Source organism: Macrobrachium nipponense, chromosome 43 (genome assembly GCF_015104395.2).
Source record: "Macrobrachium nipponense isolate FS-2020 chromosome 43, ASM1510439v2, whole genome shotgun sequence".
Lineage (NCBI taxonomy): Eukaryota > Metazoa > Arthropoda > Malacostraca > Decapoda > Palaemonidae > Macrobrachium > Macrobrachium nipponense.
The window spans coordinates 2837085-2851507 of NC_061104.1; the positions used below are offsets into that span (position 1 = coordinate 2837085).

Sequence of the window (14423 nt, forward strand, 5' to 3'; positions counted from 1 at the left end):
GTTGCAGGTGGTGTTTTGCAGTTGTAGTATTTGTTTGGTAGCTCTGGTGGTAGGAGTGGCTAGTGCAGTGGTGTTTGCAGTTGTGGTTATCGTTGTGGTAAGGCTGTGGTGGTAGAGTGGTAGTTGCAGTGGTGTTTGCATTTGTGGTATCCATTGTGGTAGATGTGTGGTTAGTTGCAGGTTTGCAGTTGTGGTATATGTTGTGGGTGGCTGTTGGTGGTAGGATTGGTAGTGCGTGGTGTTTTCAGTTGTGGTATCCATTGATGGTAGCTGTGGTGGTAAGGAATGGTAGAATGCAGTGGTTGTTTCGAGTTGTCGGTATCCGCTTTGTGGTATCTGTTGTTGGTGCTGTGGTGTAGAGTGGGTAATTGCAGTGGTGTTTGCAGTTGTGGTATCACGTTGTGGTAGCTGTGGGTGGTAGGAGTGGAGTTGCAGTTGGTGTTTTCGTTGTGGTATCCGTAGTGGTCGCTGTGTGGTAGGAGTTGGTAGTTGCCAGTGGTGTTTCATTTGTGGTATCCGTTTGGTATCCGGTGGTTAGCTGTGCGTTGGTAAGAGTGTAGTTTGCAGTGGTGTTTTCAGTTGTGGTATCTTTTGTGGTAGCTGTTGGTGGTTAGTGAGTGGTAGTTTGCATTGGTGTTTCAGTTGTGGTAGTCCGTTGTGGTAGCTGTTGTGATTGGTTCAGTGGTGTGTTCCGTTGTGGTTATCCGTTGTGGTAGCTGATGGTGGTAGAGTGGTAGTTGCAGGGTGTTTTCAGTGTGTATCCATTGTGGTAGCTGTGGTGGTAGGAGTGGTAGTTGCAGTGGTGTTTTCAGTTGTGTTATCCGTTGTGGTAGCTTTAGTGGTAGTTGCAGTGGTGTTTGCAGTTGTGGTATCCGTTGTGGTAGCTGTGGTGGTAGGAGTGGTAGTTGCAGTGGTGTTTGTCATTGTGGTATTGTGGTGGTAGGAATTTGTAGTTGCCAGTGGTGTTTTTCAGTTGTTGTATCCGTTTTGGTCGCTGTGGTATGGCGTGGTAGTTGCATTGGTTTTTGCAGGTGTGGTATCCGTTGTAGTAGCTGTGGTAGGAGTGGTAGTTGCATTGGTGTTTGCAGTTGTGGTATCCATTGTGGTAGCTGTGGTGGTAGGAATGGTAGTTGCAGTGGTGTGCAGTTGTGGTATCCGTTGTGGTAGCTGTGGTGGTACGATTGGTAGTTGCAGTGGTGTTTGCAGTTGTGGTATCCGTTTGTGTAGCTGTGGTGGTAAGAAGTGGATGTTGCATTGGCTTTGCAGTTGTGGTATCCATTGTGGTAGCTGTGTGGTAGGAGTGGTAGTTGCAGTGGTGTTTGCAGTTGTTGTATCCGTTGTGGTAGCTGTGGTGGTTTGAATGGTAGTTGCAGTGGTGTTTTCAGTTGTGGTATCCATTTTTTTAGCTGTGGTGGTAGGAGTGGTAGTTGCAGTGGTGTTTGCAGTTGTGGTGTCCGTTGTGGTATCTGTGGTGGTAGGAGTGGTAGTTGCAGTGGTGTTTTCAGTTGTGGTATACGTAGTGGTAGCTTTGGTGGTAGGAGTGGTAGTTGCAGTGGTGTTTTCAGTTGTGGTATCCATTGTGGTAGCTGTTGTGGTAGTAGCAGACGCGTTTTCAGTTGTGGTATCAGTAGTGGTAGCTGTGGTGGTAGGAGTGGTAGTTGCAGTGGTGATTTCAGCTGTGTTATCCGTTGTGGTAGCTGTTGTGGTAGTTGCAGTGGTGTTTTCAGTTGTGGTATCCGTAGTGGTAGCTGTGGTGGTAGGAGTGGTAGTTGCAGTGATGTTTGCTGTTGTGGTATCCGTTGTGGTAGCTGTGGTGGTAGGAGTGGTAGTTGCAGTGGTGTTTTCAGTTGTGGTATCCGTAGTGGTAGCTGTGGTGGTAGGAGTGGTAGTTGCAGTGGTGTTTTCAGTTGTGGTATCCATTGTGGTAGCTGTTGTGGTAGTTGACAGTGGTGTTTGTAGTTGTGGTATCAGTAGTGGTAGCTATGGTGGTAGGAGTGGTAGTTGCAGTGGTGTTTTCAGTTGTGGTATCCATTGTGGTAGCTGTTCTGGTAATTGCAGTGGTGTTTGCAGTTGTGGGATCCGTAGTGGTAGCTGTGGTGGTAGGAGTGGTAGTTGCATTCGTGATTGCAGTTGTGGTATCTATTGTGGTAGCTATGGTGGTAGGAGTGGTAGTTGCAGTGGTTTTTGCAGTTGTGGTATCCGTTGTGGTATCTTTGTGGTATTTAATGGTATTGCAGTGGTGTTTTCAGTTGTGTTACATTTTGAAGCTGTGGTGGTAGGGAGTGGTAGTTTGCGCGGTGTTTGCAGTTGTTTGTATCATTGTAGTAGCTGTGGTGGTAGGAGTGGTAGTTGCAGTGGTGTTTGCAGTTATGGTACCTGTTGTGGTAGCTGTCATGGTAGGAGTGGTAGTTGCAGTCGTGCAGTTGTGGTTCCGTTGTGCTAGCTGTGATTGGTAAGAGTGGTAATTTCAGTTTTCGTTGTTTTCAGGTTGTTGGTATCCGTATGGTAGCTGTGGTAGGAATGGTAGTTGGAGTGGTGTTTTCAGTTGTGGTATCCGTTGTGGTAGCTGTAATGGTAGGAATGGTAGTTACAGTGGTGTTTGCAGTTGTGGTATCCTTTGTGGTAGCTATTGTGGTAGGAGTAGTAGTTGCAGTGGTGTTTGCAGTTGTGGTATCCATTGTGGTAGCTGTGGTGGTAGGAAGTGGTATTTGAAAGTGGTGTTTGCAGTTGTGGTATCCGTTGTGGTTAGCGTGGTGGAGGAAGTGGTAGATGCAGTGGTGTTTTTTCAGTTGTGGTATCCATTTTGGTAGCTCTGGTGGGAGGAGTGGTAGTTGCAGTTGTTTTCAGTTGTGGTATCCATTTTGGTAGTGTTGGTAGGAGTGGTAGTTGCATTGTGTTTGCAGTTGTTGGTATCCTGTTGTGGTAGCTGTTGGTGGAGGAAGTGGGTAGTTCAGTGGTGTTTGCAGTTGTGGTATTCGTTGTGGTAGCTGTGGTGGTAGGGAGGGGTAGTTGCATTGGTGTTGCACTTTGGTATCCGTTGTGGTAGCGTGTGGTAGGGAGTGGTAGTTTGCATTGGGTGTTGCAGTGGTGGATCCGTAGGGGACGCTGTGGTGGAGGAGTGGTAGTTTGAGTGGTGTTTGCGTTGTGGGTTCCGTTGTTGGGTATTGTGGGTGGTAGATTGTTTAGTTGCATTGGTGTTTGCAGTTGTGGTATCCGTTGTGGTAGCTGTGGTGTAGGGAGTGGTAGTTGCAGTGGTGGCAGTTGTGGTATCGTTTGTGGTAGCTGTGGTGGTATTAATGGTAGTTTTGCAGTGGTGTTTTTCAGTTGTGGTATCCGTTTGATAGCTGTGGTGGTAGGAGTGGTAGTTTGCAGCGGTGTTTGCAGTTTTTGTATCCCCGTTGTAGTAGCTGTGGTGGGTAGAGTGGTAGTTGTTAGTGGGGGTTTGCAGTTTTTAGGTAACCTTTGTTTTGGTAGCTGTCCATGGTAGTTAGTGGTGTTGAGTCGTTTTGCAGTTGTGGTATCCGTTGTGCTAGCTGGGATGGGTAGGAGTGTGGTAGTTGCAGTGGTGTTTCAGTTGTGGGGGGAATCCGTATGGTAGCTGTGGTGGTAGGAATTGGTAGTTGGAGTGGTTGTTTTCAGTTGTGGTATCCGTTGGTGGTAGCGTAATGGTAGGAATGGTAGTTACAGTGGGGGTGTTTGCAGTTGTGGTATCCTTTGTGGAGCTATTGTGGTTAGGAGTAGGTTTTGCAGTGGGTTTCAGTTTGTGGTATCCATTGGGGGGTAGCTGTGGGGTAGGAGTGGTAGTTGCAGTGGTGTTTTCAGTTTTGTGGTATCTGTTGTGGTATCTTGTGGTAGGAGTGGTTAAGTTTACAGTGGTGTCAGTTGTGGTATCCGTTGTGGACGCTGGTGGTGGTAGGGTGTAGTTTGGCAGTGTGTTTCAGTTGTGGTATCCGTTGTGGTAGCTGTGGTAAAGTAGGAGTGGTAGTTTGCAGTGGTGTTTTCAGTTTGTGGTATCCGTTTGTGGTAGCTGTGGGGAGTGGTAGTTTGCGTGGTGTTTTCAGTTGTGGTATCCGTTGTGGTACTGTTGGTTGTAGGAGTGGTAGTGAGTGATGGTTTTCAGTTGTGGTATTCCCGTTGTGGACGCTGTGGTGGTAGGAGTAGTGCAGTTTGGGTGTTTCAGTTGGGTTTGGTTTCCATTTTGGTTAGCTGGTGTCGTAGGGAGTGGTGGTAGTTGTAGTGGTTTTTGCCAGTTGTGGTCATCTGGTTTTGGTAGCTGTGGTGGTGGGAGGTGTAGTTTCAGGTGGTGTTTGCAGTTGGTGTATTCGTTGCGTAGCTGGTGGGGGTTTAGGCCCATGTTTGGTAGTTGCCATTAGGTTGGTTTGCAGCTGTGGTATGCGTTGTGGTAGCTGTGGTGGTAGGAGAGTGGTAGTTGCATTGGTGTTTGCAGTTTGCTGGTATCCGTAGGGGGAACGCCGTGGTGGTAGGAGATGGTAGTTGCGTGGTGTTTGCAGTTGTGGTATCCGTTGTGGTAGTTGTGGTGGTAGGAGTGTTAGTGATTGGTGTGGCAGTTGTGGTAATCGTTTGGGTAGATGTGGTGGGTAGGAGTGGTAGTTGCAGTGGTGTTGCAGCTTGTTAGTCTTTGTTGTGGTTAGCTCTATGGGTGTAGGAGTGGTAGGTGCAGTGGTGTTTGCAGTTGTGGTATCCGTTGTGGTAGCTGTGGTGGTAAGGAGTTGGTAGTTGCAGTGGTGTTGCAGTTGTGGTATCCATTGTGGTAGATGTGGTGGTAGTTGCAGAGGTGTTTTGCAGTTGGGTATATGTTGTGGTAGCTGTGGGGTAGGATTGGTAGTTGCGTGGTGTGCAGTTGTTGGTATCCATTGTGGTAGCTGTGGTCGTAGGAATGGTAGTTGCATGGTGGTTTTTAGTTGTGGTATCCGTTTTGTGGTATATGTTGTGGTAGCTGTGGTGGTAGAGAGTGGAGTTGCAGTTGTGGTATCCGTTGTTGGTAGCTGTGGTCGTTAAGAGTGTAGTTGCAGTGGTGTTTTCAGTTGTGGTGGAATCTGTGTGGTAGCTGTGGATGGTAGGAGTTTTAGTTTGCAGTGGTGTTTGGCAGTTGTTGTATCCGTTGTGGTAGTCTGTTGGTTGGTTTGCATGGTAGTTGCAGTGGTGTTTTCAGTTGTGTATCCATTGTTAGCTGTGGTGGTAGGAGTGGTTAGTTGCAGTGTGTTTGCAGTGTGGTATCCGTTGTAGTATTCTGTGGTGGTAATGAGTGTAGTTGCGTGTGTTTTCAGTTTGTGGTATACGTAGTGTATCTTGGGTGGTAGGAGTGGTAGTTGGGCGTGTGTTTTCAGTTGTGGTATCCATATGGTGGTAGCTGTTGTGGTAGTAGGTCAGACGTGTTTTTCAGTTGTGGTATCCGTAAGTGGTAGCGTGGTGGTAGGATTGGTAGTTGCGTGTGGATTTCAGCTGTGGTGATCCGTTTGTGGTACTATTTTGTAGTTGCAGTGGTGTTTTCAGTTTGTGGTATCCGTAGTGGTAGCTGGGGTGGTAGGAGTGTAGTTGCCGTGATGTTTGCTGTTGTGGAAGATCCGTTGTGGTAGCGTGGTGGTAGGAGTGGTAGTTGCAGTGGTGTTTTCAGTTGTGGTATCCGTAGTGGTAGCTGTGGTGGTAGGAGTGGTAGTTGCAGTGGTGTTTTCAGTTGTGGTATCCATTGTGGTAGCTGTTGTGGTAGTTACAGTGGTGTTTGTAGTTGTGGTATCAGTAGTGGTAGCTGTGGTGGTAGGAGTGGTAGTTGCAGTGGTGTTTTCAGTTGTGGTATCCATTGTGATAGCTGTTCTGGTAATTGCAGTGGTGTTTGCAGTTGTGGGATCCGTAGTGGTAGCTGTGGTGGTAGGAGTGGTAGTTGCATTCGTGATTGCAGTTGTGGTATCTATTGTGGTAGCTATGGTGGTAGGAGTGGTAGTTGCAGTGGTTTTTGCAGTTGTGGTATCTGTTGTGGTAGCTGTGGTGGTATGAATGGTAGTTGCAGTGGTGTTTTCAGTTGTGGTATCCATTTTGATAGCTGTGGTGGTAGGAGTGGTAGTTGCAGCGGTGTTTGCAGTTGTGGTATCCGTTGTAGTAGCTGTGGTGGTAGGAGTGGTAGTTGCAGTGGTGTTTGCAGTTATGGTACCTGTTGTGGTAGCTGTCATGGTAGGAGTGGTAGTTGCAGTCGTGTTTGCAGTTGTGGTATCCGTTGTGCTAGCTGTGATGGTAAGAGTAGTAGTTGCAGTGGTGTTTGCAGTTGTGGTATCCATTGTGGTAGCTGTGGTGGTAGGAGTGGTAGTTGCAGTGGTGTTTGCAGTTGTGGTATCCGTTGTGGTAGCTGTGGTGGTAGGAGTGGTAGTTGCAGTGGTGTTTTCAGTTGTGGTATCCATTTTGGTAGCTCTGGTGGTAGGAGTGGTAGTTGCAGTGGTGTTTTCAGTTGTGGTATCCATTTTGGTAGCTGTTGTGGTAGGAGTGGTAGTTGCAGTGGTGTTTGCAGTTGTGGTATCTGTTGTGGTAGCTGTGGTGGTAGGAGTGGTAGTTGTATTGGCGTTTGCAGCTGTGGTATCCGTTGTGGTAGCTGTGGTGGTAGGAGTGGTAGTTGCATTGGTGTTTGCAGTTGTGGTATCCGTTGGGGACGCTGTGGTGGTAGGAGTGGTAGTTGCAGTGGTGTTTGCAGTTGTGGTATCCGTTGTGGTAGTTGTGGTGGTAGGAGTGTTAGTTGCATTGGTGTTTGCAGTTGTGGTATCCATTGTGGTAGCTGTGGTGGTAGGAGTGGTAGTTGCAGTGGTGTTTGCAGTTGTAGTATTTGTTGTGGTAGCTCTGGTGGTAGGAGTGGTAGGTGCAGTGGTGTTTGCAGTTGTGGTATATGTTGTGGTAGCTGTGGTGGTAGGATTGGTAGTTGCAGTGGTGTTTTCAGTTGTGGTATCCATTGTGGTAGCTGTGGTGGTAGGAATGGTAGTTGCAGTGGTGTTTTCAGTTGTAGTATTCGTTGTGGTAGCTGTGGTGGTAGGGGTGGTAGTGGCAGCGGTGTTTTCAGTTGTGGTATCCTTTGTGGTAGCTGTGGTGGTCGGAATGGTAGTTGCAGTGGTGTTTTTAGTTGTGGTATCCGTTGTGGTAGCTGTGGTGGTAGGAATGGTAGTTTCAGTGGTTTTTTCAGTTGTGGTGTCTGTTGTGGTAGCAGTGGTGATAGGAGTGGTAGTTGCAGTGGTGTTTGCAGTTGTGGTATCCATTGTGGTAGCTGTGGTGGTAGGAATGGTAGTTGCAGTGGTGTTTTCAGTTGTGAAATCCGTTTTGGTAGCTGTGGTGGTAGGAGTGGTAGTTGCATTGGTGTTTGCAGTGTTGGTATCCGTTGTGGTAGCTCTGGTGGGTAGGAAATGGTAGTTGCCAGTGGTGTTTTGCAAGTTTTGTGTATCCGTTGTGGTAGCTGTGGTGGTACGATTGGTAGTTGCAGTGGTGTTTGCAGTTGTGGTATCCGTTGTGGTAGCTGTGGTGGTAAGAGTGGTAGTTGCAGTTGGTGTTTGCAGTTGTGGTATCCATTGTGGTAGCTTTGATGATAGGAGTGGTAGTTGCAGTGGTGTTTGCAGTTGTGGTTATCCGTTTGTGGTTTGCTGTGGATTTATGAATGGTAGTTGCAGTGGTGGTTTTCAGTTGTGGTATCCATTTTGGTAGCTGTGGTGGTTAGGGAGTGGTAGTTGGCAGGGTGTTTGCAGTTGTGGTATCCGTTGTGGTAGCTGTGGTGGTAGGAGTGGTAGTTGCAGTGGTGTTTTCAGTTGTGGTATACGTAGTGGTAGCTTTGGTGGTAGGAGTGGTAGTTGCAGTGGTGTTTTCAGTTGTGGTATCCATTGTGGTAGCTGTTGTGGTAGTAGCAGACGTGTTTTCAGTTGTGGTATCCGTAGTGGTAGCTGTGGTGGTAGGAGTGGTAGTTGCAGTGGTGATTTCAGCTTTGGTATCCAGTTGTGGTAATCCTTTGTGGTAGCTGTGGTGGTAGGAATGGTATTTCTGTGGTACAGTTGTGGTATCCGTTGTGTAGCTGTGGTGGTAGAATGGTATTGCAGTGGTGTTTTCAGTTTGTGGTACTTTGTGGTAGCTGGTGGTGGTAGAGTGGTAGTTGCATGTGTTTGTAGTTTTGGGTATCCGTGTAGCGTGGGTGGTAGGATGGTATTGCATTGGTGTTTGCAGGTGTGTTATCCGTTGTGGTAATCTTTGTGTGGTTAGGAGTGGTAGTTGCATTGGTGTTTGGCATTGTTGGTTATCCATTGTGGTAGCTGTGGTGGTAGAATGGTAAGTTGCAGTGGGTTGTTTGCAGTTGTGGTATCCTTGTGGGTCGTGGTGGTGGTACGATTGTAGTTGCGTGGTGTTTTGCAGTGTGTATCCGTTTGTGGTAGCTGTGGTGGTAAGTTGGTATTTGCTTGGTTTGTTGCCAGTTGTGGTATTCCATTGTGGTAAGCTGTGGTAGGTAGGGTAAGTTGCATTGTGTGTTTGCAGTTTTGTTGTATCCCTGTGGTACTGTGGTGGTTTGAATGGTATTGCAGTGTGTCAGTTGTGGTATCCATTTTTTTAGCTGTGGTGGTAGGAGTGGAGTTGCAGTGGTGTTTGCAGGTTGTGGTAATCCGTTGTAGTATCTGTGGTGGTTAGGAGTGGTAGTTGCAGTGGTGTTTTCATTGTTGGTATCTTATTGGTAGCTTTTGGTGGTAGGGTGGTATTGGCAGTGTGGTTTTTCAGTGTGGTATCCATTGTTGGTAGCTGTTGTGGTAGTAGCAAGGGTTTTCAGGTTGTGTTCCTAGTGGTAGCTGTTGTGGTAGGAGGTGGTAGTTGCAGTGGTGATTTCAGCTGTGGTACCTTTGTGGTAGCTGTTGTGGTAGTTGCGTGGTGTTTGCAGTTTTTGGTATCCGTTGTGGTAGCTGTGGTGGTAGGTTGGTATTTTGCAGTGGTGTTTTTCAGTTGTGTCTCCGGTTGGGTATCTGTTGTGGTAGCTGTGGTGGTAGGAGTGGTAGTTGGCAGTGGTGTTTGGCCTTTGTGGTATCCGTTGTGGTAGCTGTGGGGTAGGAGTGGTAGTTGCAGTGGTGTTTTCAGTTGTGGGTATCCCTAAGTGGTAGCTGTGGTGGTAGAGTTTGGTAGTTTACGTGTGTTTGGCAGTTGTGGTATCCGTTTGGTAGCTGTGGTGGTAGGAGTGGTAGTTGAGTGGTCAGTTGTTGGGTACCCGTTAGTGGTAGCTGTGGTTGTGGAGTGGTAGTTTGCAGTGTGTTTTTTTCAGTTGTGGTATAACATTGTGGTACTGTTTGTGGGTAGTTGCAGTGTGTTTTAGTTGTGGTTCCCTTAGTGTAGCTCTGGTGGTTAGGTGGTAGTTGAAGTGGTTGTTTTCGTTGTGGTAATTTCCATTGTGGTAGCTGTTGTGGTAATTGCAGTGATGCAGTTGTGGGGATCCGTAGTGGTGCTGTGGTGGTAGGAGTGGTAGTTGCATTCGTGTTTGCAGTTGTGGTATCCATTGTGGTAGCTATGGTGGTAGGAGTGGTAGTTGCAGTGGTTTTTGCAGTTGTGGTATCCGTTGTGGTAGCTGTGGTGGTATAATTGGTAGTTGCAATGGTGTTTTCAGTTGTGGTATCCATTTTGATTGCTGTGGTGGTAGGAGTGGTAGTTGCAGCGGTGTTTGCAGTTGTGGTATCTGTTGTAGTAGCTGTGGTGGTAGGAGTGGTAGTTGCAGTGGTGTTTGTAGTTATGGTACCTGTTGTGGTAGCTGTCATGGTAGGAGTGGTAGTTGCAGTCGTGTTTGCAGTTGTGGTATCCGTTGTGCTAGCTGTAATGGTAAGAGTGGTAGTTGCAGTGGTGTTTTCAGTTGTGGTGTCCGTAGTGGTAGCTGTGGTGGTAGGAATGGTAGTTGGAGTGGTGTTTTCAGTTGTGGTATACGTTGTGGAAGCTGTAATGGTAGGAGTGGTAGTTACATGGGTGTTTGCAGTTGTGGTATCCGTTTTGGTAGCTGTTGTGGTAGGAGTGGTAGTTGCATTGGTGTTTGCAGTTGTGGTATCTATTGTGGTAGCTGTGGTGGTAGGAGTGGTAGTTGCAGTGGTGTTTTCAGTTGTGGTATCCGTTTGGTAGCTGTGGTGGTAGGAGTGGTAGTTGCAGTGGTGTTTTCAGTTGTGGTATCCATTTTGGTAGCTGTTGTGGTAGGAGTGGTAGTTGCAGTGGTGTTTGCAGTTGTGGTATTTGTTGTGGTATCTGTGGTGGTAGGAGTGGTAGTTACAGTGGTGTTTGCAGTCGTGGTATTCGTTGTGGTAGCTTTGGTGGTAGGAGTGGTAGTTGCATTGGTTTTTGCAGTTGTGGTATCCGTTTTGGTAGCTGTGGTGGTAGGAGTGGTAGTTGCATTGGTGTTTGCAGTTGTGGTATCCGTTGTGGTAGCTGTGGTGGTAGGAGTGGTAGTTGCAGTGGTGTTTGCAGTTGTGGTATCCGTTGTGGTAGTTGTGGTGGTAGGAGTGTTAGTTGCATTGGTGTTTGCAGTTGTGGTATCCGTTGTGGTAGCTGTGGTGGTAGGAGTGGTAGTTGCAGTGGTGTTTGCAGTTGTAGTATCCGTTGTGGTAGCTGTGGTGGTAGGAGTGGTAGGTGCAGTGGTATTTGCAGTTGTGGTATCCATTGTGGTAGCTGTGGTGGTGGGAGTGGTAGTTGTAGTGGTGTTTGCAGTAGTGGTATCCATTGTGGTAGATGTGGTGGTAGTTGCAGAGGTGTTTGCAGTTGTGGTATCCGTTGTGGTAGCTGTGGTGGTAGGATTGGTAGTTGTAGTGGTGTTTTCAGTTGTGGTATCCATTGTGGTAGCTGTGGTGGTAGGAATGGTAGTTGCAGTGGTGTTTTCAGTTGTAGTATCCGTTGTGGTAGCTGTGGTGGTGGGAGTGGTAGTTGCAGTGGTGTTTTCAGTTATGGTATTCTTTGTGGTAGCTGTGGTGGTAGGAATGGTAGTTGCAGTGGTGTTTTCAGTTGTGGTATCCGTTGTGGTAGCTGTGGTGGTAGGAATGGTAGTTGCAGTGGTGTTTTCAGTTGTGGTATCTGTTGTGGTAGCTGTGGTGGTAGGAGTGGTAGTTGCAGTGGTGTTTGCAGTTGTGGTATCCATTGTGGTAGCTGTGGTGGTAGGAATGGTAGTTGCAGTGGTGTTTTCAGTTGTGGTATCCGTTGTGGTAGCTGTGGTGGTAGGAGTGGTAGTTGCATTGGTGTTTGCAGGTGTGGTATCCGTTGTGGTAGCTGTGGTGGTAGGAGTGGTAGTTGCATTGGTGTTTGCAGTTGTGGTATCCGTTGTGGTAGCTGTGGTGGTAGGAATGGTAGTTGCAGTGGTGTTTGCAGTTGTGGTATCCGTTGTGGTAGCTGTGGTGGTACGAGTGGTAGTTGCAGTGGTGTTTGCAGTTGTGGTATCCGTTGTGGTAGCTGTGGTGGTAAGAGTGGTAGTTGCAGTGGTGTTTGCAGTTGTGGTATCCGTTGTGGTAGCTGTGGTGGTAGGAGTGGTAGTTGCAGTGGTGTTTTCAGTTGTGGTATCCGTTGTGGTAGCTGTGGTGGTAGGAGTGGTAGTTGCAGTGGTGTTTGCAGTTGTGGTATCCGTTGTGGTAGCTGTGGTGGTAGGAGTGGTAGTTGCATTGGTGTTTGCAGTTGTGGTATCCGTTGTGGTAGCTGTGGTGGTAGGAATGGTAGTTGCAGGGGTGTTTTGCAGTTTGTGGTATCCGTTGTGGTAGCTGTGGTGGTAAGAGTGGTAGTTGCAGTGGTGTTTGCAGTTGTGGTATCCGTTGTGGTAGCTGTGGTGGTAGGAGTGGTAGTTGCAGTGGTGTTTGCAGTTGTGGTATCTGTTGTGGTAGCTGTGGTGGTAGGAGTGGTAGTTGCAGTGGTGTTTTCAATTGTGGTATCCGTTGTGGTAGCTTTGGTGGTAGGAGTGGTAGTTGCAGTGGTGTTTTTTGTTGTGGTATTCGTTTTGGTAGCTGTGGTGGTTATAGAGGTAGTTTTAGTGGTTTTTTCAGTTGTGGTATCCGTTGTGGTAGCTGTGGTGGTAGGAGTGGTAATTGCAGTGGTGTTTGCAGTTGTGGTATCTGTGTTGGTAGATTGGTGGTAGTTGCAGTGGTGTTTTCAGTTGTGGTATCCGTTGTGGTAGCTGTTGTGGTAGGAGTGGTAGTTGCAGTGGTGTTTGTATTTGTGGTATCCGTTGTGGTAGCTGTTGTGGTAGGAGTGGTAGTTGCAGTGGTGTTTTCAGTTGTGGTATCCGTTGTGGTAGCTGTGGTGGTAGGAGTGGTAGTTGCAGTGGTGTTTGCAGTTGTGGTTTCTGTTGGGGTAGATGTGGTGGTAGTTACAGTGGTGTTTGCAGATTTGGTATCCGTTGTGGTTGCTGTGGTGGTAGGAGTGGTAGTTTCAGTCATGTTTTCAGTTGTGGTTTCCGTTGTGGTAGCTGTGGTATTAGGAGTCGTAGTTGCAGTGGTGTTTGCAGTTGTGGTATCCGTTGTGATAGCCGTGGTGGTAGATGCTGTGGTGTTTGCAGTTGTGGTATCCATTTTGGTAGCTGTGGAGGTAGGAGTGGTAGTTTCAGTGGTGTTTTCATTTGTGGTATCCGTAGTGGTAGCTGTGGTGGTAGGAGTGGTAGTTGCATTGGTGTTTGCAGTTGTGGTATCCGTTGTGGTACCTGTGGTGGTAGGAGTGGTAATTGCAGTGGTGTTTTCAGGTGTGGTATCAGTTGTGGTAGCTGTGGTGGTAGGAGTGGTAGTTGTAGTGGTGTTTTCAGTTGTGGTATCCGTTGTGGTGGCTGTGGTGGTAGGAGTGTTAGTTGCAGTGGTGTTTTCAGTTGTGGTATCCATTGTGGTAGCTGTTGTGGTAGTTGCAGTGGTTTTTGCAGTGGTGGTATCCGTTGTGGTAGCTGTGGTGGTAGGATTGATAGTTGCAGTGGTGTTTTCAGTTGTGGTATCCATTGTGGTATCCGTTTTGGTAGCTGTGGTGGTAGCAGTTGTAGTTGCAGTGGTGTTGTCAGTTGTTGTATCGTTATGGTAGCAGTGGTGGTAGGAGTGGTAGTTGCAGTAGTGTTTTCAGTTGTGGTATCCGTTGTGGTAGCTGTGGTGGTAGGTGTGGTAGTTGCAGTGGTGTTTTCAGTTGTGGTATTCATTGTGGTAGCTGTGGTGGTAAGAGAGGTAGTTGTAGTGGTGTTTTCAGTTGTGTACTCCATTGTGTAGCTGTGTGGTAGTTGCAGTAGGTGTTTTCAGTGGTGTTTGCCATTCGTGTGTGGTAGCTGTTGTGGTAGCTGTGTGGTATGAATGTAGTGGTGCAGTGGTGTTTTCAGTTGTGGAATCCGTTGTGGTAGCTTTTGTGGTAGTTGCAGTGGTGTTTGCAATATTGGTATCCGCTGAGGTAGCTGTGGTGGTAGGAGTGGTAGTTGCAGTGAGGTTTTCAGTTGTGGTATCTGTTGTGGTAACTGTGGTGGTAGGAGTGGTAGTTGCAGTCGTGTTTTCAGTTGTGGTATCCGTTGTGGTAGCTTTGGTGGTAGTAGTGGTAGTTGCAGTGTTGTTTGCAATTGTGGTATCCGTTGTGGTAGCTGTGGTGGTATGAATGGTAGTTGCAGTGGAGTTTTCAGTTGTGGTATCCGTTGTGGGAGCTGTGGAGGTAGGAGTGGTAGTTGCAGTGGTGTTTTCAGTTGTGGTATCCGTTGTGGTAGTTGTTGTGGTAGGAGTGGTAGTTGCAGTGTGGTTTTCAGTTGTGGTATCTGTTGTGGTAGCTGTGGTTTCTAGAGTGGTAGTTGCAGTGATGTTTTCAGTGTGGTATATGTAGTGGTAGCTTTTGTGGTAGGAGTGGTAGTTGCAGTGGGGTTTTCAGTTGTGGTATCTGTTGTGGTAGCTGTGGTGGTAGGAGTGGTAGTTGCAGTGATGTTTTCAGTTGTTATATCCGTTGTGGTAGCTATGGTGGCAGTTGCAGTGGTGATTGCAGTTGTGGTATCCGTTGTGGTAGCCGTGGTGGTAGGAGTGGTAGTTGCAGAGGTGTTTGCAGTTGTGGTGTCGTTGTGGGTAGCTGTGGTGGTAGTTGCAGTGGTGTTTGCAGTTGTGGTATCCGTTGTGGTAGCTGTGGTGGTAGGAGTGGTAGTTGCAGTGGTGTTTGCAGTTGTGGTATCCGTTGTGGTAGTTGTGGTGGCAGGAGTGGTAGTTGCAGTTGTTTTTGCAGTTGTGGTATCCGTAGTGGTAGTTGTGGTGGTAGGATGGTGTTTTGCAGTTGGCCGTTGTGTTTGTCAGTTGAGGTATCCGTTGTGGTAGCTGTGGTGTCCAGGAGTAGTAGTTGAGTGGTGTTTTGCAGTTGTGGTATCCGTTATGGTAGTCTGTGGTGGTGGGGTAGGAGTGGTAGCTTGCAGTGGTGTGTAGTAGGTGTGGTATCCATTGTGGTATTGTTGGTGGTAGTTGAAGTGGTGTTTG

The 14423-nt window shown here is 47.7% G+C and overlaps 7 protein-coding genes across 7 annotated transcripts; 1 reads left to right on the top strand and 6 right to left on the bottom strand.

Moving 5' to 3' along the window:
* Positions 1–969: 969 nt before the first annotated feature.
* Positions 970–1920, bottom strand: LOC135213760 (integumentary mucin A.1-like). Its single transcript, XM_064247887.1, has one exon. It carries the CDS (start codon positions 1918–1920, stop codon positions 970–972), a length of 951 nt encoding a protein of 316 aa, XP_064103957.1.
* Positions 1921–5510: 3590 nt separating this feature from the next.
* Positions 5511–7250, bottom strand: LOC135213761 (mucin-2-like). The gene has a single exon (XM_064247888.1). It carries the CDS (start codon positions 7248–7250, stop codon positions 5511–5513), a length of 1740 nt encoding a protein of 579 aa, XP_064103958.1.
* Positions 7251–7698: 448 nt separating this feature from the next.
* Positions 7699–8187, bottom strand: LOC135213762 (integumentary mucin A.1-like). The gene has a single exon (XM_064247889.1). The coding sequence runs from the start codon at positions 8185–8187 to the stop codon at positions 7699–7701; it is 489 nt and encodes a 162-aa protein (XP_064103959.1).
* A 902-nt stretch (positions 8188–9089) lies between these two features.
* Positions 9090–9761, bottom strand: LOC135213763 (uncharacterized). The gene has a single exon (XM_064247890.1). The coding sequence runs from the start codon at positions 9759–9761 to the stop codon at positions 9090–9092; it is 672 nt and encodes a 223-aa protein (XP_064103960.1).
* Positions 9762–10042: 281 nt separating this feature from the next.
* Positions 10043–10816, bottom strand: LOC135213764 (uncharacterized). Its single transcript, XM_064247891.1, has one exon. It carries the CDS (start codon positions 10814–10816, stop codon positions 10043–10045), a length of 774 nt encoding a protein of 257 aa, XP_064103961.1.
* A 1159-nt stretch (positions 10817–11975) lies between these two features.
* LOC135213766 (uncharacterized) lies at positions 11976–12941 on the bottom strand. The gene has a single exon (XM_064247892.1). The coding sequence runs from the start codon at positions 12939–12941 to the stop codon at positions 11976–11978; it is 966 nt and encodes a 321-aa protein (XP_064103962.1).
* Positions 12942–13013: 72 nt separating this feature from the next.
* LOC135213767 (uncharacterized) lies at positions 13014–14267 on the top strand. The gene is made up of 2 exons (XM_064247893.1): positions 13014–13148; positions 13752–14267. Exons 1-2 carry the CDS (start codon positions 13014–13016, stop codon positions 14265–14267), a joined length of 651 nt encoding a protein of 216 aa, XP_064103963.1.
* The last annotated feature ends 156 nt before the right edge of the window (positions 14268–14423 follow it).

Coding starts and splice junctions, on each gene's coding strand:
- LOC135213760 (XM_064247887.1), bottom strand. CDS start 1,920: ATGGATACCACAACTGAAAACACCACTGCAACTACCACTCCTACCACC.
- LOC135213761 (XM_064247888.1), bottom strand. CDS start 7,250: ATGGATACCACAACTGCAAACACCACTGCAACTACCACTCCTATCACC.
- LOC135213762 (XM_064247889.1), bottom strand. CDS start 8,187: ATGCAATACCATCCTACCACCCACGCTACACGGATACCCAAAACTACA.
- LOC135213763 (XM_064247890.1), bottom strand. CDS start 9,761: ATGACAGCTACCACAACAGGTACCATAACTACAAACACCACTGCAACT.
- LOC135213764 (XM_064247891.1), bottom strand. CDS start 10,816: ATGGATACCACAACTGAAAACACCACTACAACTACCAATCCTACCACC.
- LOC135213766 (XM_064247892.1), bottom strand. CDS start 12,941: ATGGATACCACAACTGAAAACACCACTGCAACTATCAATCCTACCACC.
- LOC135213767 (XM_064247893.1), top strand. CDS start 13,014: ATGGTAGCAGTGGTGGTAGGAGTGGTAGTTGCAGTAGTGTTTTCAGTT. Junction 13,149..13,751: donor TCATTGTGGTAGCTGTGGTG/GTAAGAGAGGTA, acceptor TGTGGTTTCTAG/AGTGGTAGTTGCAGTGATGT.